Raw genomic sequence first — 27,648 nt, 5'->3', positions numbered from 1 at the left:
GTTGTTTCCTGTTTTGTTAATTTTTGCCATTCTAATTGGTGTAAGGTGGTATCTCATTGTGGTTTTGATTTGTATTTCCCTGATGGCTATTTCTATTTCAAGTTGACATTTAAAAATTATTCTAATATAAGAGCAGCATAAATATAATTCTGCAGGGACGCCTGGGTGGCTGTCAGTTAAGCATCTGCCTTTGGCTTGGGTCATGATCCCGGGGTCCTGGGATCAAGCCCCACATCGGGCTCCCTGCTCAGTGGGGAGCCTGCTTCTCCCTCTTCTCCCTGCCTGTGCTCTCTCTCACTATCTCTGTTTCTCTCTCTCAAATAAATAGATAAAAAATCTTAAAAAAAAAAAAAATATATATATGTATATAATTCTGCAGTTACAAAAGAGCTGGACTGGGATCCATAATTGAGTTATTCTCATGTTTGCAGGTATGATCCTGAAATAAATACTACTACTTCTAAGCAGTTCTTTTATCAGCTTTTTAGGTTTGGTTTAAACATACACACACACATTTTCAGTTGTGGGGAGGCTTATAATGTTATATTCCATGCAGTGTTCTGAAAGGATTCTTCAATAGCTAACCAGCCCTAAAAAGTGAAGTACTCAATCAGTCCACAAAGCAGGCAGAAAAAAGTTAAATTAACTGGAATAAATAGGATTCCTACATAACATCAAATGCATGTGATTTTCTGCAGCAACTGGAAGTACGTCAGGACTGGAACGTTGTCCCCTTTAGAACTTATTTCATCAAGGGCGCCTGGGTGGCTCAGATGGTTAAGCATCTGCCTTCGGCTCAGGTCATGATCCCAGGGTCCTGGGATCGAGCCCCACATTGGGCTCCCGGCTCAGCGGGGAGCCTGCTTCTCCTTCTCCCTCTGCCTCTCTCCCTGCTCATGCTCTCTCTCTGTATCTCTTTGTCTCAAATGAATAAATAAAATTAAAAAAAAAAAAGAACTTATTTCATCAGAAGAGTTTAAGAAGGTAAACATTTTACCACTATCAAGTGCATTTAAAAGTGACGTTTTTGGGTGCTAATTTGACTCCCCTGAATGACCTGGTTAGTGAACTTGTCACTAGTAATTTGGTCACCAGGCAGATGAAGCCTGCAAGAAAGGAAGCCAGTATTCAAATCACCATGTTATTGTCTGACTCACTCTAATGATTTATCTTCAACATGAACATATAACGTCAGAATGAGATTTCTAGCTAAAGCAACTACCACCAACACGACCAAGACAGCATTTCTTCTAAGGTTTAGGCTTTGCCCGGAATTCCTTATACATGAGATAGCCCATAGCAAGAGTCATTGCTCCCATGGCAAAGCCTTGGGCTGCCACACACATGTGGATCAGGTGAACAGACAACATTTTAGTATTTGCCCTGCTCTTCAATTTATATAATCCACACACAATGATTGCCACAAACCCCGCCATCCCAATGGGAACACATGGTGCCTCTCTAGCTTTTCGGGTAAGTATAGATCCCTGATCTTCATCATATGAAGGGAAATATCTGTGCCGGTTGACATGGTGACCGCAGAATCCTCCTTTCAGGAAGAAGTGTAAATTCCATCACTCATGCTTTATACAGGGCCTGAGGCCTTCTTACCTTCTGAGAATGACAGGACCTCTCAAGCTCCAGCCAGTTCCTGGCTCTCGCCCATGGTCGCGGTCCAACAGGAGTTCATTTTTTGTTGCCTGGCAATGTCATGGTTAGTTCCTGCCTAGGGTATTCTGAGGAGTTTCACCATGTGAGGAGGCCCTTGGATTTTCATTGGATTTTTCAACTCACTCTGTTCATCATATGTCACTATTGCATGTCAGTCAGTCCTGGCTTGATTTTTAGTTTCTGATCTTATGATATCATCTACGTAGTGTATTATTAGCCTTGGGACCTGCATCAAGTCCAAATCCTTTCTAACCAAATTATGATAGTTGATTTACGACAGCTGGTGAATTCAGAGAATACCATGGTAGTACCGTACATGTAAATTAGGATCTTTTCCATGTGAAAGCAAAGTGCTGTTTACTCTTTTCCTGTATTGAGATAGAGGAACAAGCATTTGCAGGATCAGTCACTGAGAACCAATCTCCTCAGCTTTCTTTATTTTTCCACCATATCAGGAGCTACTGGTGCTATAAGGCTTTACTAATTTATTTAAGCCTGGATAGTCTGCTCTTAGTCTTCCTGTACCATCCACCTTTTTCACAGGTTACACAGGGCTGTTCTAGGAGAATTTGTTGGACTAGCACTCCAGCTTCTAACATGCCATTAATTAAAGCAGTAATTTCTTTTTGTCCCCCACGTATTCTGTACTGCTTCAGAATAACAACTTATGTAGGCTTGGGCAATTCTGAAGATTCTCATTTATCATGTACAATTAATACTGCCCAAAGGGTGAACTTCCATTCCTTCTGTGTTACCATACTAGACCGAAGAAGTATTCCCTAGTCAGACATAATGTCCAGCTCAGGAATACATTTAGACAGAGATGCAACCACTTCACATAAGGTCCATTCAAACATTCCCATTTTCATCCAACCTTCCACCTTAATTCCATCAACTGTCGTATCCCTATATCCTTCTCATCCAACTATGGCCCCTGTTAGGACTTCGCCAGCAGACTTTGGAATCACAGTTCATTATTCTTCCATGACAGAGTCCCAGAGAAGTTTCTTCTCTGCCCTTCTGGCCGTTTTACCCACACATGTGCCTATGGCCTTGGGTGCCCAGCTAGGTGTTCAGTCTGGTTGGAGACCAAGATAAACTGTGAGTCCATACTGATAATAAATGAATGAACAAGGGAAAGGGAAAGTTCTTCCTTAATGTCTAATGCCAAATAATAATGTGGAAAGAATGAGAGTTAGAAAAATAACCATTTTGAAGCCATTGAAGTGGTAACTGAGCCAAGCAAGAATCACTGATGGATGCCAAAGCTATTGGATAAAAGTTGAATGACGAACAAAATATTTGCATAGTCTCAAGTTATATCCCCACAGATTACTCATTAATTCCATAGGGAAAATTGGTAACTTTATAATGGAGAAACCTGATAGACACCACCCTAACTAAATGACCAGAAATATAAAAATTTTAGTTTGAAAATTCCTCATAATCTCACCTTCTGGAGATAATCAGTCTTAACATTTGAGTAAGATCCTTCAGGAACTCTGAAGTTTTTTGGATATGACTATCCAGTTGTTCCAGAGCCATTTGTTGAGAAGAGTATTCTTTCTCCACTGAATATCCTTGACACCTTAGACATCAATTGACCATTCATGTGTGGGTCTATTTCTAAATCTTATTTTGTCTCATGTATATCTTTACAAAAATACCATACTGTCTTGAGAACTGTAGCTTTATAAGTCTTAAAATGAAGTAATGTAAGCCCTTTAACTTTTTTCTTCTTTTTCAAAATTGCTTTGGCTATCTAGGTCCTTTCTTTTTTTAAATATGAATTTTAGAATCAGCTTGTCAATTTCTAACTCTTAAATTTCTTTACTGATTGTAATTGGTGTTTGTAATATTGCTATTTTAAGGAACCTACTGAGATTATCTTCTTTGTGCCCTACTACATGGTCAATTTTTGTGAATGTCCTATGTGTGCTTGAGAAAGAGTATATTTTGTATGATCTGTGTGTAATGTTCAATACATATAGATCCAAAAGTTTCACCTTATTGATTATGTTGCTTGGGTCCTTTGTATCATTGCTTATTTTTTGTCCACTTAATCTGTCTCATTTTGTGAGTGGTGTATCAAAGTCTCCCATCAGAGAATGCTTCTATTTCTTGTATTCCTATAGTTTTTGGTTTATATAGGCTTTTGCTGTGTAACTTCGTGCATAGGTATTTTCACATATCTTTGTTGTTAAATCTTCATTTTGGACAGGGCTTTTAACATTACAAAGTATCTTCCTTTGGCTCATATAATTGCTTTTAGAATTCTACTTTGGCATCAGGATTTCTATCCCTGCTTTTATATTGTTTTCATTTGGTAAATCTTTGTCCGTCTCTTTAATTTTAGCCTTTTTGAGTGACTGTGTTTTAAACATGTCTCTTGTGCATGGCATTGTTCGGCTCTGCTTTATGAGGCAATGTGAAAACCTTTTTTGGTTAATAGGTGAGGTAAGCCCATTTACAGTTATTTGTGTTACTGTTTGATGATACAAACAATACAAATATGTTTGGTCTCAATTCTTTCATTTTATCTTCTGATGTAATTACTGTGGGTATATGTTATATTCACTGTGTTTCTTTTTTTATTGAGTGTTTCCTCTAAATTTTTTTGGTAATTAAGAAGGTTGTATTTTTATGCTGGTAATTCCCTTTGTGTTAATACTTCCTTTTTTTTCTTTTAGAGAGGGAGCAAGTGCAAGCGGGGTGGGGGGAGGGGCCGAGGGAGAGAATCTTTTTTTAAAAGATTATTTATTTATTTATTTTAGAAAGAGAGAGAGCATGAGTGGGGGGAGGAGCAGAGGGGGAGAGAGAGGTAAGGGGAAAAAAATCTCAAGAAGTCTCTGCACACTGAGTGCAGAGCCCAAGGTGGAGCTCAGTCTCATGACCCTGAGATCATGACCCGATCCAAAACCAAGAGTAGGATGCTTACCCAGGCACCCCATGGGAGAGAGAGAATCTTAAGCAGGCTCCAGGCTCACTGTGGAGCCTGTCGCAGGGCTGGATCTCATGACCCTGAGATCATGACTTGAGCCCAAATCAAGAGCCAAAGCTTAACCGACTGAACCACCCAGACACCCCTTTGTGTTAATTCTTCTTATAGTACCCTTAGTCAACCCTTCTTTCTTTCTGTTTACTTATTTATTCATAAAAGTTGTATATGTTTAAGGTATACAACATGATGATTTGATATACATATACATGTTGAAATGATTACTACAATTAAGCTAATTAGCATATTATCTCCATACATAGTTACCATGTCTTAAAAAGTTGTATTTATTTAAGTAATCTCTACACCCCACATGGGGCTTGAATTCACGACCCCGAGATCAAGAGTCTCACACTCCTCCAACTGAGCCAGCCAGGCGCCCCCATAGTTACTGTTTTTCGTGTGTGGTGAGTACACCTGTCATTTACTTTCTTAGCATTTTCCATCATTCAATATAGGATTATTAAGTATAGTCTTCATGCCTATACATTAGATCTCTAGACTTTTGTTTTAAAGATTTTTATTTTTAAGTAATCTCCATACCCAACGTGGGGCTTGAACTCATAGCCCTGAGATCAAGAATCCCATGCGCCACTGACTAAGCCAGCCAGGTGCCCCATAGATCTCTAGACTTCATTCATCTACATAACTGACTTTGTATTCTTTGACCAACATCTCCTCATTTCCCCCATACCCCTGGTAACATTCTACTCTACTTCTATTGAGTTTGACCTTTTTTAAAAAGATTTCACATATAAGTGAAATCATACAGTATTTGTCTTTCTCTGATTCATTTCCCTTTTTTTTTTTTTTAAAGATTTTATTTATTTATTTGTCAGAGAGGGGCACCTGGGTGGCTCAGTTGGTTAAGCAACTGCCTTCGGCTCAGGTCGTGATCCCAGGGCCCTGGGATCGAGCCCCACATCGGGCTCCTTGCTCAGTGGGGAGCCTGCTTTCTCCCTCTGCCTGCTACTCCCCCTCTTGTGCTCTCTCTCTCTCTGTCAAGTAAATAAAAAAAATAATATAAAATATTTATTTGTCAGAGAGAGAGCACAAGCGGGGGGGCGGCAGGCAGAGGGAGAAGCAGGCTTCCTGCTGAGGAAGGAGCCCCATGCGGGACTTGATCCCAGGACCTTGGGATCATGACCTGAGCCAAAGGTGGATGCTTAACCAACTGAGCCACCCAGGCATCCCTCATTTCTTCTTCTTTTTTTTTTTTTCCCTAAGATTTATTTATTTATTTATTTATTTATTTGAGATAGAGTGAACGAGTGTGAGCGCAGAGGGAGAGGAAGAAGCAGACTCTCTGCTGAGAAGGGAGCCCAATATGGAGCTCAATCCCAGGACCCTGAGATAAGGACCTGAGCCGAAGGCAGATGCTAGCCAACTGAACCACCCAGGTGCCCCTGTCTGATTCATTTCACTTAGCATTATGTCCTCCAGTTTCATCCAAGTTGTTGCAGGTGGTAGGATTTCCTTCCTTCTCATGACTGAATAATATTTAGTTGTATATATATATATACCACATCTTTTTTATCGATGGACACTAAGGTTGTTTTCCATATCTTGGTTATTGTGAATAATGCTGCAATGAACATGGGAGTACAGATATCTCTTTGGGATAGTGATTTCATTTCCTTCAGATATATACCCAGAAGTGGGACTGCTGGATCATATAGTTCTATTTTTAATTTTATAGTTTTTGTTTTGTTTTTTTTTAAAGATTTTATTTATTTGAGAGAGAGAGAGGGAGAGGGAGAGCAGGCTACCCACTGAGCAGAGAGCCCAGTGTAGGGCCCAATCCCAGGAGCCTGGGATGGTGACCTGAGCCGAAGGCAGATGCTTAACCAGTTGAGCCACCCAGATGCTCCTGTTTTTAACTTTCTGAACAATCTCCATACTGTTTTCCATAATGGCTGTACCAATTTACCTTTTTTTTTAAGATTTTATTTTTGCGTAATCTCTACACCCAAGGTGAGGCTCGAACTTACAACCCCTAGATCAAGAGTCACACACTCCACTGACCAAGCCAACCAGGTGCCCCTACCTTTTTTTCTTTATTAATCTTTTATAACATCTCATTTGTCTCTCACCTTTACCTATATAGCAGTCAATGATCTTACTCATCTTTTCTCTTCTTCTTTCTATTCTCCTTCCATTTTTAGTTGTTTTTCTACTTTGTCAGAACAGCTTGATATTTATACATTATCCTTCAACCCATGACCTCAGCCTTGTTTTAGTCTTAGCTTTACAATAAGTATATGAAATGCTCACTGTTAGGCTTTTGCCAAAATTTTCCTATTCATTGGTTTTGGTTGGATGAAACTCATCATTTGGTTTAGTGCTGGCCAATAGAATTTCCTACAGTGATGAGCATGTTCTGTATCTCTGCTGTCTAGGACTGTAACTAGGCCCATGTGGCTATTGAACACTGGAAATATGCCTGATGTGACTGAGAAACTGAATTTTCTGTGTTATTCTATTTTAGTTAATCAAAACTTAAATTTAACTAGCCACATGTGTCTAGTGGCTACCAAATTGGACAGTGCAGCTCTATTAAATTCTTTAGGAAGGGCACAAGTGTTTTGGCACACTCCGCTGTTCTTCTAATAGCCTTGATACTTGAAGAGTATCAAGTATAAAGCATAGACTCTCCTTTGTTTGTACTTTTTTCCCATAACTTTCTTGAAAATACTGTATTACTATTGCTTTGTTTTTGAGAAATTGATGCCAGTTTAATTCTCTTGTCTTGGAAGTTATTTCATCTTTTTGCTTAGAGGCCCTGATGAAAATTTTCTTTGTCTTTAAATTCTAATTGTTTTATTAAGATATATCTCAGAGTTGGTTGTTCCAGGTCGATTTTCCTTGGTACCCAACGGGCCTTTGATTATGTTGAGGTTTGTTTTATGATGCCGGGTTTGTTCTAGCATGGTGAATGTTCCATGTGTACTTGAAGAAACTTAATTTCTGTATTTTTGAGTGGAATGCTCTGCAAAGTCATTTGGTTGGTTGGTGGTGTTCAGTTTTTCTATATTCCTGTTGATTTTCTGTCTACTAGTTACTTTTATTAGTAAGAGAAGTGTTGAAAGCAGCCATAAGTGTGGATTTGCCCATTTCTCCTTTTAGTTCTTTCAGTTTTGTTCATGTATTCTTTTTTTTTTTTTTAAAGATTTTATTTATTTATTTGACACAGAGAGAGAGACAGTGAGAGAGGGAACACAAGCAGGGGGAGAGGGAGAAGCAGGCTCCCCGCCGAGCAGGGAGCCCAATGCGGGGCTTGATCCCAGGACCCTGGGATCATGACCTGAGCCGAAGACAGATGCTTAACGACTGAGCCACCCAGGCGGCCGAGTTTTGTTCATGTATTCTGAGGCTATTTTATTAGGGCAGTCTCCCCCGCAGTCCTGATCCCCCATGATCCCCTCCATGGTCTTTTGGCTGGACAGTTAGGGCTTTAGTCTCTCCACTTTGGCACTCACTTTCTATAACTGCATTTGCCCTTGGGGCCAAGTGGTGGGAGGTTAGAGAAAAGGCAATGGGGATCCTTTCTACATGCTTCAGACCACTATTCTCCTTGCCAAAGAAAAGAATTTCTCTTCCTTAGAGTGTGAGGTGTCTGCTGCTACAAGGTTGCAGCTTTGGCTCTGGGGCTCACTTTGGGGCAGGAGTGCCTGAAAAAAAAACAACAGGATTTCACCCATTTTCTCTGTCCCACAGTACCCTCCTCCTTCAAGCTTCATGTAATTCTGGTGTCCCTGCTGACTCAGTACTTACTTGGTGCTTCTCTCAAGCTCTTTGTTTTTTCTTAACCATCCAGTTTATTCTGGTGGCTTCAGCTAGTACTGAAGTGCTATTGCCTCCCAATCCTTGGCCTATCCTAGCCTTCTCTTCTGAACTTCAGAATCATATATCCACCTGCCAGCTGGATGTCTATCAGTATGTGTCATAAACACTCCAGCTGAGATCCAAGATCTATTTTAATTTCCCCTTCTGCCAACCTAGTATCTCTCTTGTTTTGCTGATCTCAATATATGGCACCAGCCTCAACCCATCTGCTCACGCCATTTTTTGGGGAGTTAATAGTCTGCGCTTTTCCCCCACTTGACAGTACTTCTGTATAATTTATAAATATAAATATATTGTGGGAAGGTCAGAAAATATTCTGATGGTATAAGGAGTCAGTCTTAGAGACTGATGATCTGGAGAAAAAAAGAGTCGAAAATCCCTCCACTCTCCGGCCCCTGAATATCTCTACAGCCCTTTATTTTGTCATAGCCTGAAGTGCTGTTTTTCTGTCATACTGTCATATGTTTTTCCATAACTCACCATGTGTATTTCATGTTTTCCTGCCTTTTCTTATGCTATTGCCCCATATTTTTTGAGGGCAATTATATTCTTGTTTAAGGATTCAAACCTCTATCTCCCCAAGTGAAGTTGAACCTGATAACACAAAGTGGAGTCCCATTCCATCCCTTGTGAAAGCCCACTGCACCTTGCACACATGTCTAGCACAGCTCCCGTAACACCTCATTGCAAGAATGTGTTTATATACAGGTCTCTATTGGGGCATGAGCTCTTTGAGAACAGGCACCCCATCTTTTTTTTTTTTTTTAAAGATTTTATTTATTTGTCAGAGAGAGAGAGCAAACACAAGCAGGGGGAGTGGCAGGCAGAGGGAGAAGCAGGCTCCCCGCTGAGCAAGGAGCCCGATGCAGTACTCAATCCCAGGACCCTGGGCTCATGACCTGAGCCGAAGGCAGATGCTTCACCGACTGAGCCACCCAGGCGTCCCCAAGCACTCCATCTTACTCCTTTTTGTTTTCTTGTTTTGTTTTTTTTTTAAGATTTTATTTATTTATTTGAGAGAGAGAGAGCACGAGCTGGGGGAGGGGCAGAGGGAGAGGGAGAAGCAGACTCCCCACTGAGCAGGGAGCCCGATATGGGGCTTGATCCCAGGACCCTGGGATCATGGCCCAAGCTGAAGGCAGATGCCCAATGGACTGAGCCACCCAGGTGCCTCTTATTCCTTTTTGTTTAACCAACAACTGAGACAGGTCCAGGTACATAGTGTTAACTCAGTAGTCAATAGTCTTTTCTTCATGGATTGATAAATTAACACAAAGCAGGGCTGTTTTGGATTTTCCCCCCAACAAAGTATAATATCAAGCAAGACACAGAGTCAGGTCACCAGTGTGGTTCCTGGTTAACTCTTAATAGTGCTCTGTGGAGAAAAATTAGTTTCCACACATCTTCTCCGTGTGTCCCATTCTGATCATTGCAGATTGTTGTTGCAGGGATCTGTGTCATTTGAGGACGTGGCTGTGGATTTTACCCGACAGGAATGGCACAGACTGGACCCTGCTCAGAGGACCATGCACAAGGATGTGATGTTGGAGAACTACAGCAACCTGGCATCTGTGGGTGAGGATTATTGTCCATGTGACTCCTGGTAGCATGTGTTTCCTTTCTTGGTTACTGTAATGTGTGCAGCCTTTGTAGACTTTAATGATACTTTAGTTCTAGATTCAAGGGTCACAGGTGATTGATCAGTTTGGGGCACCAGGAAGAGTGTGTGTGTTGTCACTTCCCCCAATGAAAGGTTTAAATGGGCCCCCTTCCTTGTGCAGCTCATGAAGATGCACCTTCCTTCTCCATCAGAGGCCCTAAGCTCAGACAACTTGGCCCATGTCCTGTGCCATTTCCCATTAACAGGCCTCTGCGTGGCCAAACCAGAGATGATCTTCAAGTTGGAGCGAGGAGAAGAGCTGTGGATATTAGAGGAGGAATCCTCAGGCCATGGATACCCAGGTGAGTGTGCAATAACCAGACATACAGAAACGGGAAATAAGAGCCCGGAAATTCAGGTCAAAACACTTTGGGCAGTGTTCTTCAGTAATCTCTTTATAGAGGCCCTTGCTCTTTGAAAATGACTGGAGGTTACATAAGGTCTACACACTTCATACCTAAATCACACATGCCATTATTTTGCTCACACTTAAGTACTCTGTCCTATTTTATTTTGATTTCTGTAGTTATCTACCACTCTTATCTATCCCTGCCTGCCTCATCTAAGTAAGACATTCTTAGCTGGTCTGTCTCTCTTTAGTATTCTAAATTGCCTTCCTTCCCTCCATTGTCTTGGATGCCTTCTGTTGTCAGGCATTCACTCATTCATTCATTCAGTGTTCCACCAAATCTTAAATGAGTATCAGCTCTAATCTGGTCATATTCGAAGTGTAGGGGTCCAGCAGTGAATAAACTAGTATCTCTGTTCTCCTGGAGCTTGCAGTCTGATGAGGGAAAGAGACCAGAAACAAATACATAATGTTTGGTGGTAAAAAGGAAATCAGTGCAAGATAAGTAAGATAGATAATGATGGTTGTGTGCTTGTAGAGAATGTGCTCAGGGAAGACTTTTTGGTGAGGTTAACATTAGTGCTCCAACATCAGTGATGTGAGAGAGACAGAACCATGTAGATTTTGAATATTCTGGGTAGAGAGAATAGTATGTGTCAGGCTGGGCCTGAGTGATATATCCTAAAAATAGCAAAGAGGCCAGTGTAGCTTAATGGTGGGTGGTGAGAGTGGTAAGAGGCAATATCAAGAGAGTTAGCTAGGGGCCAAATTATGTAGAGTTTTTTAGGCTATGTTAAGTGCTTTTTTATAGACTATGTTTTATAGGCTTTGTTAAGCACTTTAATTTGACACTGTAACAAGGGAAGCCATTGTTGAGTTTTAAGTGAAAGTGATCTGGTTTGTTTTTAAAGGATCTCTCTCAATGCTGTGTGGCAACAATTCTGTTGGGGGTAATGCCGTCAGGCATGATAATGACCTTCGGCATCAGAGGATTCAAACTTTGGATCAAGCTGTTGAATATAATGGATATGGGAAAGTCTTCTACAAGAAAACAGGCTTTGTTGGACATAAAAGAACACACACAGGAGTAAAAAACTTTGGATGTCATGAATGTGGGAAAACTTACTGCAGGAAATCAAATCTTATTGAACATCTGAGAATACACACAGGGGAGAGACCTTATAAATGTGGTGAATGTGCAAAGACCTTTAGTGCAAGATCATACCTCATTGCTCATCAGAAAACTCACACAGGGGAGAAACCCTTTGAATGTAATGAATGTAGGAAATCTTTTGGCAGGAAGTCACAACTCATTCTACATCAGAGAACACACACAGGAGAGAGACCCTATGAATGTACTGAATGTGGGAAAACCTTTTCTGAGAAGGCAACCCTCATGATTCATCAGAGAACTCACACAGGAGAGAAGCCCTATGAATGTAGTGAATGTGGAAAAACATTTCGAGTTAAGATATCCCTTACCCAACACCAGAGAACTCACACAGGGGAGAAACCATATGAATGTGGTGACTGTGGGAAAAACTTCCGTGCAAAGAAATCCCTAAATCAACATCAAAGAATTCACACAGGTGAGAAACCCTATAAATGTGATGAATGTGGGAAATTCTTCAGAATGAAAATGACTCTCAATAATCATCAGAGAACTCACACAGGTGAAAAACCCTATCAATGCAATGAATGTGGGAAATCTTTCAGGGTACACTCATCTCTTGGGATACATCAGCGAATTCACACAGGAGAGAAACCTTACGAATGTAATAAATGCGGTAATGCCTTTTATGTGAAAGCACGCCTCATTGAACATCAGAGAATGCATTCTGGAGAGAAACCCTATGAATGTGGTGAATGTGGAAAAATCTTCAGTATGAAGAAATCCCTTTGTCAACACCAGAGAACTCACACAGGAGAGAAACCCTATGAATGTAGTGAATGCGGAAATGCCTTCTATGTCAAAGTACGCCTCATTGAACATCAGCGAATTCACACAGGAGAGAGACCCTTTGAATGTCAAGAATGTGGGAAAGCCTTTTGCCGGAAAGCACACCTCACAGAACATCAGAGAACTCACATAGGCCGGCCCTTGCCTTGTACTGTGGAGAAAGCTTCTTTGTGAAGACTTCCATCACCATTTGATCAAGCCCTCTGGGTCATCTGGTCACCACGCACACAGAGTACACCTGTAACAATTTGGCTCCTACACTGGTGTGAAAATACATCCTGATTCCCGTTAGGGGATAGGCTCATTGTTGTTTTCATTTCATTTGGATTTCCCTAATAAATGGTGAGGTGGAGTAGCTTCTTACCTGTTGGTTGGCCATTTGGGTTTTTTCTTCTCTTCACTGACTGTTCTATATCCTTTGCTCATTGTTTATAATGGGCTGCTTATTTTTTACTTCTTGGTTTAAGTGTCATGTTTGTTTTTTAATATATGAGAATTTAAAAATCTTTTTCAGTCATGTGTGTTACAGATATCTCCTCATGGACTGTGCCTGGTTATTTAATTTTGTTAAGTCTTCTGCTGAGGTTTTATGTTTGAATATTATCAGGTTCAAGGTGATAATGTTCTCCTATTCTTTCCTGTAAAGTTAAGGTTTTCCTTTCAACATTGAGAATTTTTCATCTATCCTGAAAGTTTTTGTGTGTATAGTGTGAATTGTACAGTATATAATACTCTGTTGCTTTTAAAAACTTTACATAAATGGTATTACATGGTGTTGAAAGTTCTGCAGCTTGCTTTTTTCATGCAATGTTACCTTTCCAAGGTCTATCCATGTTGACAAATATAGGTCTGGTTCATGCATTTCTCTCTCCATTCCCCTGGTGCAAGACATGTGTATTGTTTCTGTGTTTGGTGTCTAAATCTACAAGTGGAACTGATGGGTCATAGAGTGTAGGCAGTGTTTAAGTTGTTAAGCTGTTGTACCCTAGCTCCAACGCGCCCCTTCTACACTGTGCTTTGTCATGCTCGGGCTGTGACTCTACAAAACATGTTTCTGTCTTGCCATCTGCTTCCTGTTGGGCCTTGCCAATAAGAAACACTAAATATAAACTTTGGGGGTAAGGAAGGTAGAAGGAACCTGCTCCTTTTTTTCCCTTCCTGTTAGCTCCCTGTTCATCTGAGTGTCAGCCCGGTATTGCTTCTTCCCTTGGCCAGCAGCACTTCCTCAGGGTGGTAGTAGTTTAATCCAGGTTACAGATTTCCAGCACTCACAGAACAGCCTACGGTACCCCACCCACCCCCTCAGAGACACTAGCAGCGGCTGGCGGTGCCACCTCCTTAGAGGTATGAGTCCCACCCACATGACACTACTCCTCCACCTTTTCAATGTTTAATAATTCCAGTTTCTTCCCTGGTTAACCTTAGCCCAGCTGCTTCTTGCAGTTGCTACCTCCATGATAATTTTAATGTTCTCTTTCTGTCTTTTCAGGTATATGGTTAATAACTTTGTGACTAGTTAAAAATTCTTTATAATAAGTTCTTTTCACTAAAATAACCGGTAACGTTTCTGTCCCCTAGCTGGGTTCTTCAGATTGATACAGAAGTTTTTCAACTTTGTTAAATAATTGGATTTCTTCCCTCTAGGTTGTACTAATTTATACTCTCATGAGCAGTTTGAGATGAAGTTTACATTTTCCCATGGACTTATTATCAGTCTTTCAAATTGTTGCCAGTCTGAAAGGTGTAAAATGGCTTTAAGCCATTGTATCCATGAATATGGTTTGTCTATATTTTATTTTTTAACTCACCTTTTTGACCTTCAATAGTATTTTATGGTTTTCTCCAGAAAATTGTCTTTTAAAGCTAATTTTTAATAGAAACTTCGCTCATATACCTATATGTACATATATATTTCAAAATATGATGATGTATTATGGGGTTTATATAAATATTTATATGTAATATATATATGTATATATATATAATAATATATATACATACATGCACACACACACACAGATACACACTTATATATCCCCCGAAAACATTTTTGTTTTATATGTTCATTTCATTTTACACACGTTTACCACCTTGGTTGCTCTTCATTCCTTTCTGCATTCCATCCAGGATCATTTTCTTCTTTGCCTGAAAAATACCCTTTAAAAGGTTTAGTGACAAACTTCTCAACTTTGAGAATGTTTTATTTTTAAAGCTCATCTTTTTATTTATTTATTTTTTTAAGGAAGCTCTAGGCCCACCATCGGGCTTGAACTCATGACCCCAAGGTCAAGAGTCACATGCTCTACTGACTGAACCAGCCAGGCACCCTGAGAATGTTTTCTAATGCACCATTTTGATCCTCAAAAGTGAGTCCTTTACCGTTAGTATTTGGTAGCATCATGCTATAGTAAATTGATGGTAAATTAAATACATGTTTTTGTTTTGTTTTCTGGATGTTTCATAATAAATAGAAGACCCAGGATATTTGAATTAATCATCAGATGCCCCCAAATACAGCATACACTTGAATGTATATATTACACTTTATGCATTTTTTAAACAGCATGCCCTCACCCTCATTTACTGAGTATTAATTACATTGATCAAGATGTTATCTTACTGATTCTTTTAATCTTCAGCTCATCGATAAAAATTTTCAATTTTATGTTTTAATGTTATTATTATTATTATTATTATTATTATGGAAAATGTCAAACATAAAAAGAAGTAATCTATAGTGACAGAAAGCAGATGGGTGGTTGTTAATCAATGGGGATTAACTCCTAAGGGTAGGAGGGAAATTCCTGGGGTGATAGAACGATTCTGTATCTTGTTTGAAATGCATATTAAGTTATCAAATGAGTAAATTTCAGATTTGTGCACTTTATTGATATAAATTATATCTCAATTAAAATTTAAAAACAACAATAAAAAAAGTTACCTGTTTCCACACCAGGAGCCAGATGTGGGCTTCCAGGGAGAAAATCAGGAATCTTGACCACTAGATCAGATAAAAGACACTGGCAATGGGAGACTTAGTCCTCCCAAGGCTTTAGAAATGGCCTTGCTGCATGAAGATGACCTTCACTGAGGCCCCGTGATGGGTTGTACTCACCCTCAGTTAGTAAGCATTACTTGTGTAATGATCCCTCACTGCCAACACTACTGTGTGTATTTGACTCCTAATACCTTAAGCACAGTCCCTCTTGATCCTCCATTAGCCAGCACCACAGTAGTTTTTACCCCCAGGATATGTCAGCATGGTGTCTACTAATACCCCGTTAACTTACAGCACTTCTTTTCACTTCTGTTAGCCTAGAGCACAGTGTCTGTACAATGACCTGCCATCAGCTCACAATATCTTGTCTTATCACAACCTTTTGCTCCAGCAAAGTCTGCTGACTCCCCATTAGCTCATAGCATCATGTCTCACCACCCCTTTTAGCTGCCATTACAATTTTTGCTGACCTGTTTGCTCACAGCAGAGTGTCTTTTCACCCCTTTAGCCTCTAAGCTTCATCACTGATGATCTTCCATTAACTCAATATGGTGTTTTTTTTTTTTTTTTTTGCCTTCCTTTAGATTCAGCATGGTGACTGCTGACCTCCCATTAACTCACAGTAACGTGTCTTGTCATCTTCCTTTAGACCTAATGTAGTGTCTGTTGACCTTGGCTACCATATAATATATTCAACCCAATGTGTTCTAATCACAGTGTCTGCTAATCCTACATTGGATGCTATCATTATGGTGATGTTTATTACCATCCATAGTCATTGTCTGACCCCCATGAACCCACAGCATAGTGCAATTGCACCAGTATCCATCTGCTGTTCCCTGGTTATCCACCAGTGTGGTGAATTTGATCCTTCTGAGCCCCAATACAATATCTGCAGAACTCAGATGACCTTGTCACTCTGTCTTTTGATCCCCTGTTTACCAAGCTTCAAGATTTTTAACCTTGAGACCCAGTGGTGTCTGCTTAAAATAGCCCCCATCACTGTGTCCTCTGACCCTACACTATAGCCTATCAGTGTATCTGCTGACCATACACCAGTGTCTTTTGATTGATCGATTGATTGATTTTTAAAAAATATTTTATTCATTTATTTGACAAAGACAGCACACAAGCAGGGGGAACGGCAGGCAGAAGGACAGGGAGAAGCAGGCTCCCTGCTGAGCAAAGAGCCTGACATGGAGCTCTATCCCAGGGTCCTGGGATCATGACCCGAGCAGAAGACAGACGCTTAACCAACTGAGCCACCTAGGTGTCCCTTATTGATTGATTTTTAAAGATCTATTTATTTATTAGAGAGGGAGAGAGCGTGAGCACAGTGGGGAGAGGGGAGGGAGAGAGAATCTTAAGCAGACTCTGTGCTGAGCATGGAGCCTGACACGGGGCTCAATCTCATGACCCTGAGATCACTAGCTGAGCCAAAACTGAGTCAGAAGCTTAACCAACTGTGCCACCCAGGCACCCCAAAGTGTCTTTTGATTTATTAGCCACTGGCAGAGTATGAACTCCTTGAGGATGCATCACCATGTTTTTTGTCTTTACAGTAGCCAAGTCATTGTTTCTGCTAAATCTCCTCCCTTTAACCACTAATATTGTGTCTTTGACCAGTTGAAGCCTCAGTAAAGTCTGCCGACTCCACATTAGCCCCTATCGTGGTGTCTGTTGATCCTCCATTAGCCAATAGTAGTTTCTTTGACACCCATGAGGCCCCAGCAATGTATTTGCAGATCCTCCTTAGCTACCATCCTGCTGTATGCTGATCCCCAGCTAGCCACAAGAGCTGAGACTAACTTCCATGAGCTTCCAGTACAGTATCTGTTGTTTCCACATTAGCCCCACTTTGCTGATCACCCTTTAACCATAACTACAGTGTCTTTGACCCTCCTAAGTTCCAATCAGGGTGCTTGTGACTGCATGAACCCTCATCACTGTTCCTGCTGATCCCTCATTAGCCACTAATAGAGCGTCAGAATGCAATGATGCCCCGGCAGAATGCATGTTGACCATACATTAGAGTTCATCACTGTGTATGCTAATACCATATTAGCCTCAACACTGACTGTTCATTAATCTTTGCCTCATGCTTCTCAGTCATGGCATCTGTTGCTGACCCTGTATTAGTGTCATCACTGTCTACCAATATTGGTCACAAATACAGTGTTTTTGATCATAAAAAAAATCAGCCCTTAGCCCTTAGTCACTCTGCTGATTAGCCATTAACCACCACTAAAGTGGTTTTGTCTCTATCTCAGCATCAGTTCATTTACTACCCCCATCCCTGTGGATGCTGGATGCTGGTCCCTCATTATTCCCTAGTACTGTGTATTGGTATGGACCTCATCATAATGCCTGGAACTCATTAGAGCCTACCCTACATTAGAGCCCTTCATGGTTCAGATGATCCTGTATTAGCCACCAGTACAGTGTCTTTGACTCCCAGTAGTCCCCCCTAGCTATGCCTGCTGGCATTGTATTAGTTCCCGTGACTGTCTGTTGAATTCCCACTAGTCATAAGTATAGTGTCTTTGATCGCTGTGATTACTCCCCACAGTTTCTGATGACCCTATATTAGGACCAGCCATTATTCCCTGATCTCCATATGTTGGTTTGTTGGCTATTGTTTCAGTCCTTGCAATTTTTCCTTGGGCTCTGGTGGTTCCCCAGTCCCTCAGACTGCTATTTTATTTTCCTGTTCCTTGTACTTCAGAGCTTATTCCTTGGTCTTTTTTTTTTTTGCTGTGGTCTGATCTTTAGGGTCTATCCCCTGTTGCCCTGGCTGTTCTGCAGTCCCTTTGATTATCTTCCAAATACAAGGACTATTTTGTGGTGTCTCCGGATGTTTGATGATCCTGCTGTTCCTCAGGTCCAGACACTGTCCCCTTGTCCCTCCAGCTGTTTCCTTGTTTCTCTGGCTATTCCTTCAGCCAGAGCCTGTTCCCTTATCTCTCTGGCTGTCTCCTAGGTATTTCTGGCTATTGCATAACATTTAGGAATAACTTCCATTTGGCCGTTTTAGAGTTTCTATGGCTATCCTCTAACTATAAGGACTCTTCTGTCCTTCTGGCTGTTTGATAGTCTTTGACTGTTTCACATCACTGCAGTGACTGTTTCCTGCCCCTATAGCTGTTTTCTAGTGTCCTGGAATATTTCCTCAGCCCTGGCTATTGTCTGGAACTACAGACTGTTCCTGCTGCTTCTGGTTTTTTTCCCCAGTGCCTAGAATAATTTACCTTACTCTCCCAGTTGTTACCTCAATCCTAGGTATGTTCACACCTGCTTATTTTCTTGTTTATCCAACTGTTTCTCAACACCAAGGACTTTTGTATACACTGGATGTGGCTGGGGGTATTAAACAGCAAGGAGTTTCAGGCTGTAGAGGGAGCACCTTCCTTCCAGGTAGTTCCCTTTAGTTGTGGCTGCCTGGAGAAGCATACCTTACAGAGAGGCTTCCTACTTCAGAGTCCTTGTGTGGCTCCTGGCAGGCTATCTGTAGTCCTGGAGTCACTACATTTCCTCCCATTACCCTTCTAGAAAATCCACCAAAGTGAGTAAAGTGAATTACCCTCCACCCCAGCATTCCATGTGTCTGGGTGTGAATCTGCTTGGGAGAGACTGATGGCTGAGAGGAAGCAGGTGGGGGTGACAGCCCTGTGAAGTGTACAGCAAGGGGGGGGGTGTCCAGTTCAATGGGTGGCCTGGGGGCCGGCCCTTCCCTCCACTGAGTCCCAATACTTCTCCCTAAAAAATGGGCCTCGCGGTCCCTACCCAGAATCCTTCTGAAGTCTGTGCTAGGGTTGGAGGATGATTGATGGATGTATTTTTTCAGGTCAAAACACAAAACACAGTGCTCGCTTCGGCAGCACATATACTAAAATTGGAATGATACAGAGAAGATTAGCATGGCCCCTGCGCAAGGATGACACGCAAATTCGTGAAGCATTCCATATTTTTCACGTACTGCGTGGAGAACTGGGTGTTATGTGCAAACAATGAATCATGGAACACTACATCAAAAACCAATGATGTATGGTGATTAACATAATAAAAAAACATAAAACACATAATAATAACTTCATGTGTAATATTAGTAACAGTGATTTAATTTCTAGACAGGTAATGTAGTGTAATGGAGAACACAAATGCTGGAGCCAAATCTGTATTAAAATCTTGTCCCTTAATGGTTTCTTAGATACAACATCAAAAGCACACACTACAAAACAAACAGATAAATTGGATTTCATCAAAATTAACAACTTTTGTTCTACAAATAATACTGTCAAGAAAGTAAAAAGTTAACCCACAGAGTGGGAGAAAGCATTTACAAATCACATATCCTTTATCTAGAATATATAAAGAACTCTTATGACTCAATAATAAAAACATAAATAACCCAACTTAAAAATGGGCAAAGGATCTGAATAGACATTTCTCCAAATGAGATATAGAAATGGCCTAAGCACATGAAAAACTGCTCAACATCATTAGGCATCAGGGAAATGGAGATCAAAACCGCAATGAAAAAAAATACCACAATGAGATAGCACTTCACACCTACTAGTGTGGCTGGAAAAAAAAAGTATAGACAACAACAAGTGTTGGTGAGGATGTGGAAAAATTGAACCCATTTTACATTGCTGGTGGAACATAATATGGTGCAGCCATTTTGGAAAACAGTTTGAAAGTTTCTCAAAAATGTTAAACAGAGTTACCATATGATTCAGGAATTTCAATCCTGGGTATCCACGCAAGAGAAATGAAAACCTGTCCATATAAAAACTTATACACAAATGTTCACAGCAGCATTATTCATAATCACCCCAAAGTGGAAACAACATAAATGTCCTTTGACGGATGAATGGATAATCAAAATATGGTATATCCATACAACGGAATATTCTTCATTAATCAAACTGAATGATGTACTGATACTGCTACAACATGCATGAAGTTTGAAAATATTACTTGAAAGAAGCCAGTCACAAAAGACCACATACTGTATGACTACATTTATATGAAATGTCCAGAACAGGCAAAACTGTGGAGACAGAAAGTAGATTAGTGGTTGTCTATGGCTGGGGTGGGAGGAGGTGGGAGCAATGGAGAGTAGACTGCTAATGGGTACAGGGTATCTTCTTTGGGATGATGAAGATATTCTAAAATTCTATTGTGATGGTTGTGCAACTTTGTGAATATACTAAATTTAATTGTCACATTAAATGGATAAATTTTATTGTATGTGAATTACACCTCAATAATGTTTTAAAAGAAAAAATATAAAAATAAAAAAGATTTTAACTAGGTCAGTATTTTAAAATTTCAGTCCTTGTAATTTTTTTAAAGAAAAAAATTTTAATTAGTGTCTGCTTACAATTTTGACTAAAAAATCCTACCTTTTCCTTGTCCTAGCTGTGTGTCCTTGGGGAAATCATATTATCTCTCTATGCCTTAGTTTTTTACATCTGTAAAATGGGTATTAAAAATAATGCCTAGGGCGCCTGGGTGGCTCAGTTGGTTAAGCGACTGCCTTCGGCTCAGATCATGATCCTGGAGTCCCGGGATCGAGTCCCGCATCGGGCTCCCTGCTCAGCAGGGAGTCTGCTTCTCCCTCTGACCCTCCCCCTTCTCATGCTCTCTCTCTCTCTATCTCATTCTCTCTCTCAAATAAATAAACAAAATCTTAAAAAAAAAATAATGCCTAACTCATAGGAACAGTGTGAATATTAAATGAAGTCCTATATATAAAGTGCTCAAAACAATGCCAGGCACCTAGTCAGCTCTCTGTATTACTAATTTTTTTTAAGATTTTATCTATTTATTTGACAGAGAAAGACACAGCGAGAGCAGGAACACAAGCAGGGGGAGTGGGAGAGGGAGAAGCAGGCTTCCCGTGGAGCAGGGAGCCCGATGCGGGGCTCGATCCCAGGACCCTGAGATCATGACCTGAGCCGAAGGCAGACGCCCAACCACTGAGCCACCCAGGCGCCCCAAGTATTACTTATTATTATGAGTAGTAACAGTAAACATAATTTATAACTTAGTAGTGATAAATCCTAGTAAATTACTTATAATATTGCAAATAATGTTTTATTAGGAATGATAATTTATAATATTAGAAATAATGTATAATACTGGGAATAATAATTTCATGCACACTGGCACTTTGAATTTAACTCATGATTTTGATGGTCTTTCCCCAAAACATTACAAATATGAAAATGCTCATTTGTAATGTCTTTTTTCTGATAATGATGCTCATACACTAATTTCTAGTGTGTAAATACCCACACTGGCAAATACCAATGTTTTCAAAGACTTCTGAGGACAACCATCCCCCCAAGTGATAATGTTCCTGTTACTATTTCTAAGTAAGGCCACATTCTAAGGTACTGGGGAGTTAAAGCTTCACTGTACCTTTTTGGAGGACACAATTCAACCCATAACAGTTAGTTCCCCTTTATGCAGTCCCCATTGTAGACGAATCCTGTTTATAAATCTCAACTATTGGCAAGATGACAGATGACAAATCCCCAAGCCGTTGGCAAATAATTACCTTGAAAAGTCCCCTCTCTTTATGGCATATCCCCTCTTTCATAAATACCCAACTGGCAAATACTTTATTAGTTTCCTATTGCTGTGTAACAAATTTCCACAAACGTAGCAGCAAAACAACATCCATGTATTACCTCACAGTTCTGTAGGTCCAAAGTTCACGAGAGCTTGGCTGAATTCTCTGTTTAACGGTCTCACGAAACCAAAATTGACCACACTGAACTCTTATCTGGAGGCTCACAGGAAAAATCCATTTCCAACCTTACTCAGGTTATTGGCAGAATTCAATTTCTTGCAGTTGTAATACTGAGGTTCCCATTTCTTTGCTCAGCCAGGGGTTGTTCCCTGCTTTTAGAGGCCAGTTGCATGCCTCACCACATGGGCCTGTTTGTCTTCAAAGCCAATTAGGATGTGCCAAATGTTTCTCATACTTTCAGTTTCTCTGATGTCCTCTTATGCCACCAACAGGAGAAAATTGCATTTTTGAAGGGTGCCTGTGCTTAATTAGATTAGGCTCACCTGGATAATCTCCTTATTTTACGGTCAGCTGATTAACCTTAATTTCATTTGCAAGATCCCTTTTGCTACCTAATGTAATACAATCATGGAGTTATATGTCTTCGTATTCCACCCACATTCAAGGGGAGGAGTTTATGTAAGGGTGATAGGAATATTGGGGGTCATTCTCAGAATTCTGCCTACTGCAGCCACTTTTGTGCTATCTACTTATTCATGAATATCCCACTGGCATATCTCCATTTATGATTCCCATTGGTAAATCCCCCCTTTCATAAATACCTACCCATTGGCAAATCTTTCATCCATTAACCTCTTGGGGAAAAAAACACTCCATTCAAAAATACCCGTTAAAATATCTCTATTCACAACCCCTCTTGACAAATCTCCCCAATGAGAAATAAAAACCATTGACATATCACCATCGGTGTCTGACATTAAGAAATCTTATTCATAAACACCCATTGGCATATTTCTTTTTCTTTTCTTTTTTTTTTAGAGAGAGAGAAAGAGAGAAGGGGAGGAGGGGCAGAGGGAGAGGGAGAGAGAGAATCTAAAGCAGGCTCCATGCCCAGTGCAGAGCCTGGCGAGGGGGCTCAATCTCCCAAACCCGAGATCATGACCTGAGCTGAGATCAAGAGTTGGATGCTTAACCACTGAGCCACCCAGAAGCCTGCTTTTTTTGGTTGTTTTATTTTTATTTAAGTAATCTCTATACCCAACATGGGGCTCAAACTCATGACCCTGAGATCAAGAGTCCCATGCTCTTCCCACCGAGCCAGCCAGCCACCCCCATTGGAGTATTTCTTATTATAACCCCTATTTATTTATTTATTTATTTTTGAAACACATAGGTTTTATCTTTTTTGATTTGTTAGTACATTTATTAAAATTGAAATTATAAAAAAAAACTAAAGAATAACATAAACACCAATGATATTTTGCACATAACAAACTAGTAAAATAAATCTATATATAACCCCTGTTTAAAAATCTCTATTGGGGTGCCTGGGTGGCTCAGTTGGTGATGGATCTGACTCCTGATTTCAGCTCAGGTCATGATCTTGGGGTCATGAGATCGAGCCCCATGTTGGGCTCTGCCTGGGCATGGAGCCTGCTTAAGATTCTCTCTCTCCCTCTCCCTCTGCCCCTCCCCTCCCCTTGCACACACGCACTCTCTCAAAAAAATCTCTCTTTATTGATAACCCTCACAATACATACTCCATTGTTGCTTGCCTTTGAAAAAAAAATCTGTATTCTTTTTTTTTTTTTAAAGATTTTTATTTATTTATTCATGAGAGACAGAGAGAGAGAGAGGCAGAGGGAGAAGCAGGCTCCCAAGGAGCAGAGAGCCCGATGCGGGACTCGATCCCAGGACCCTGGGATCATGACCTGAGCCGAAGGCAGACGCTTAACCATCTGAGCCACCCAGGCGCCCAAAAATCTATATTCTTAAATATTCACCTGATTGTATAACTTGTTTATGATCTTTAATGACAAATTGCCTGATTTTTTAAACACCTGCCTATTGGCACATGCTGTATTGCTCAGCTGGTTTTACAACTATACCGATCATAATACTCCTGTTGATACATACTACACTCGCCTATACAATACCTATTGAATAGGGACGCCTGGGTGGCTCAGCCGGTTAAGTGTCTGCCTTTGGCTCTGGTCATGATCCCAGGATCCTGGGATCAAGCCCCTCATCCGGCTCCTTGCTTAGCAGGGAGTCTGCTTCTCCCTCTGCCCCTCCCCCTGCTTGTGCGCTCATGTGCTCTCTCTGTCTGTCAAATAAATAAATAGAAATCTTTAAAAACAAACAAACAAACAAAAAACCACAATAACTATTGTATATCTCCCCATTCGTGTACACCTATCCATGTACCCCTGCTTGGTAGCTCCACATTTATCAGGATCAATATTCATAAATACTGCCCCCAACCCATATAACTCCATTGATGATCACTGGTGAAAAATCTCCTTGTTCTTAAATACTCATCAAGCGTATCTCTCATTGACAACCCAATTTACAGATCTGATTTGTAAATGCCTGCCCACTGGAATTTTTTACATTGAAAATCTCAGTTGAACACACTCATAAATTTTCACATACTGGGGAATATTTCTTATTGACAGCCTACATTAACATATCTCCTCTTTCTTAAATACTTCCCAATATATCCCACACTGATGAGCACTTAATAGATACAAGTTCCCCATTCATTGATATAGGTTCATTGGCATACTTGTCTCAAACCCAGGTTACAGTATTCCCTATTGATAACAATCACACTAACTCAAGTATATCTCATATTGGTGATTCTACTGACAAATTTTCACATTTATAGATTTTCTTCTGTGACTCATTCCAGCCAAGATGGAGTCACAGGGACCATATTTCCCTTAGGCCTGGAACAAACAAAGAAAAAAAAAAAAAAAACAGACAAAATACATTTAAAAAAACCCCCACAGTTTTCAAGGCCCTGGATATCCGGCAATGAACAACAGTGATCCCTGAGGAAAGAGAAACAAATGAAGTGAACCTTGTGATTGGTCTAGCATACTTCCTTGAGAGACTTGCCAGGGCATTGCACAGAGAAGGGTAACTGAGGAAAAGTCTGGTGAATTCCCTGACTTGAGAAGGAACTGAGAGTCTAAGGAGAAGAAGGCAGCTAGAATTCATAGGACAAACCACCAGAATGGAGAAAACTGCACAGAGGGAAAATCCAAGTGATCTCTCTAGGGCCCTCCTTGAGTGTTCAATAGGGTACAGATCAGCACATGTGTGTGAGGAAACTAAGGTCAGTGAGACCATCCATGGGGTCTGATGCTCATACATGGCTGGTAATAGTGCCTGTGATCACCAACCAGACTGGAAAAATAAGGCATTGCATAAAAAATTCCAGAAGCTATTGCCCCAGTAGTGGGGAATAATTAGCCCTAGGTTGAGTGCTGCTCCAGATACACCTAAAAATTATGTAAGGAAGACCTGACCTCTAAGGGTAAAACTTTCCAAGGAACTTACTTGTGTCCCAAAACAAAACTCAAAATAATTTATAAAAATGCGTAAATATCCAGTATCCAACAAAGTAAAATCCACAATCAAATATCAATAGGTATGCAAAGAGGTAGGAAAATAGCACACATAATGAGAATAATCAAGCAATCAACTAACCCAGAACTGACACACATGTTAGAATTAGCAAATAAAGGGTGCCTGGGTGGCTCAGTCGTTAAGCGTCTGCCTTCGGCTCAGGTCATGGTCCCAGGGTCCTGGGATCGAGCCCCGCATCGGGCTCCCTGCTCGGCGGGAGGCCTGCTTCTCCCTCTCCCACTCCCCCTGCTTGTGTTCCCTCTCTCGCTGTGTCTCTCTCTGTCAAATAAATAAATAAATAAAATCTTTAAAAAAAAAAGAATTAGCAAATAAGGATATTAAAAAAGTTATTATAAATTTATTGCACAGTGGCTTCTCTCCCCACCTCTTTGGTCTTGGCCACCTAAACGAGATGATGAAGGGGACTTCATCATTTGGAAAGCATTGTAATAAGACGCACACACTGTTCTGCACTATGACTCTAAGGCCTACCACCTTCAGAAGTTGATCTGTGGCAAATGCAGCTATCCTGTCAAGCAGAAGAGAAAGTATAACTGGAGGGCCAAGGCTAAAAGATGAAATACCCCTGGACCGGTCAGTCAAATGAGGCACCTAAACATTGTATGCCGCAGATTCAGCATGGATTCCATGATGGAACAATGTCTAAACCCAGGAGGGCAGCTGTGCAGCAACCAGTTCATCTGAAGGATTTCAATGATCAGTCACACAGTAAGTGTTCTGGTTGATTTAATAAATGAATAAATGAATGAATGAACAAAGGTATTGCACATCCTCAGAAAGCTAGTCGAGACATGGAAGAAATATATATAAAGACCCGATATAGCATTTCCACTTCTGGAAAAATGGAGTAGATGCCCTTTTCCCTATCTCTCCCCCTGAGTACAAAAAAAACCCCTTGGAAATAATACTTATAAAACCAAACATAAGATGATTCTGAAAGGTGGAGTGAAGAATGCAGACTGGCTAGGGACCTCAGAACCCAAAAAAGAGCACACTGGTGAGTTCCATGGATTTTTTTTCGTCATGTATTTGAGACCGTGCTGGAGAACCTGGCAACCTAGAAATGCCAATGGACCCAAACAAGACAAACGATCTTACCAAAGACCACTTTCTTTTGTCAAAGAACCAGGAAATGGGCAGCCTAATGAGATAGTAAACTTTCAGAAAATAGTAACTTTACTGAATCAAAACAATGTAGAAAAAATGTGGCCTAATTCCCACTCACACCAACAGATGCCAAGTGAGGAGCTTATAGCTTCACCCTCTACAGGCTGTAAAATTCATGCCAAGCCCCTGCCAAGGTGGTCTCAGAAAAGATTGATTATAGAACTAGGACTTTTGTCTTGACTGGGTTGTAACAAGCCTTCCCCTATGTGGTGTCAGTGGAGACCATGTGGGGAGGCTGGACTTGCTCTCTCTCTCTTTTTTTTTATTTTATTATGTTATGTTAGTCACCATACAATACATCATTAGTTTTTGATGTGGTGATCCACGATCCATTGTTTTCGTATAACACCCAGTGCTCCATGCGGTACGTGCCCTCTTCAATACCCATCACCAGGCTAACCCATCTCTCCACCCCACTCCCCTCTAAAACCCTGTTTGTTTCTCAGTTCCATAGTCTCTCATGGTTCATCTCTCCCTCCAATTCCCCACACCCATTTTTCCCTTCCTTCTCTTAATGTCCTCCATGTTATTCCTTATGTTCCACAAATAAGTGAAACCATATGATAATTGACTTTCTCCGCTTGACTTATTTCACTTAGCATAATCTCCTCCAGTCCCATCCATGTTGATGTAAAAGTTGGGTATTCATCTTTTCTGATGGCTGAGTAATATTCCATTGCATATATGGACCACATCTTCTTTCTGCATTCATCTGTTGAAGGGCATCTCGGCTCTTTCCACAGTTTGGCTATTGCGGACATTGCTGCTAGGAACATTGGGGTGCATAGGGCCCTTCTT

At 40.6% G+C, this 27,648-nt stretch overlaps 1 protein-coding gene, 1 non-coding gene and 1 pseudogene across 11 annotated transcripts in view; all 3 read left to right on the top strand.

Moving 5' to 3' along the window:
* Positions 1 to 21,225, top strand: part of ZNF157 (zinc finger protein 157) — a 46,561-nt gene extending 25,336 nt beyond the window's left edge. For 5 of the 10 annotated variants that reach the window (XM_031026849.2, XM_031026848.2, XM_006732150.3 and 2 more), the window contains 3 exons: positions 9,964 to 10,090; positions 10,382 to 10,477; positions 11,436 to 21,225. In XM_031026849.2, the coding sequence (XP_030882709.2) occupies positions 9,964 to 10,090; positions 10,382 to 10,477; positions 11,436 to 12,658 (1,446 nt within the window). In that variant the 3' untranslated portion in view covers positions 12,659 to 21,225. Of the gene's footprint in view, positions 1 to 9,950; positions 10,091 to 10,296; positions 10,478 to 11,435 lie in introns of all 10 variants that reach the window. The other 5 variants (XM_081809361.1, XM_081809363.1, XM_031026850.2 and 2 more) reach the window with 4 other exon arrangements.
* LOC115940546 (U6 spliceosomal RNA) lies at positions 19,345 to 19,451 on the top strand. The gene has a single exon (XR_004075286.1). It is a non-coding gene; the product is annotated as a U6 spliceosomal RNA (small nuclear RNA).
* A 3,165-nt stretch (positions 21,226 to 24,390) lies between the features above and the next one.
* LOC145717931 (large ribosomal subunit protein eL37-like) lies at positions 24,391 to 27,133 on the top strand (annotated as a pseudogene).
* The last annotated feature ends 515 nt before the right edge of the window (positions 27,134 to 27,648 follow it).

Source organism: Leptonychotes weddellii, chromosome X, assembly GCF_054177405.1.
Source record: "Leptonychotes weddellii isolate Sample4059 chromosome X, ASM5417740v2, whole genome shotgun sequence".
Classification (NCBI taxonomy): domain Eukaryota; kingdom Metazoa; phylum Chordata; class Mammalia; order Carnivora; family Phocidae; genus Leptonychotes; species Leptonychotes weddellii.
This window is presented reverse-complemented; position numbering and strand designations above follow the sequence as displayed.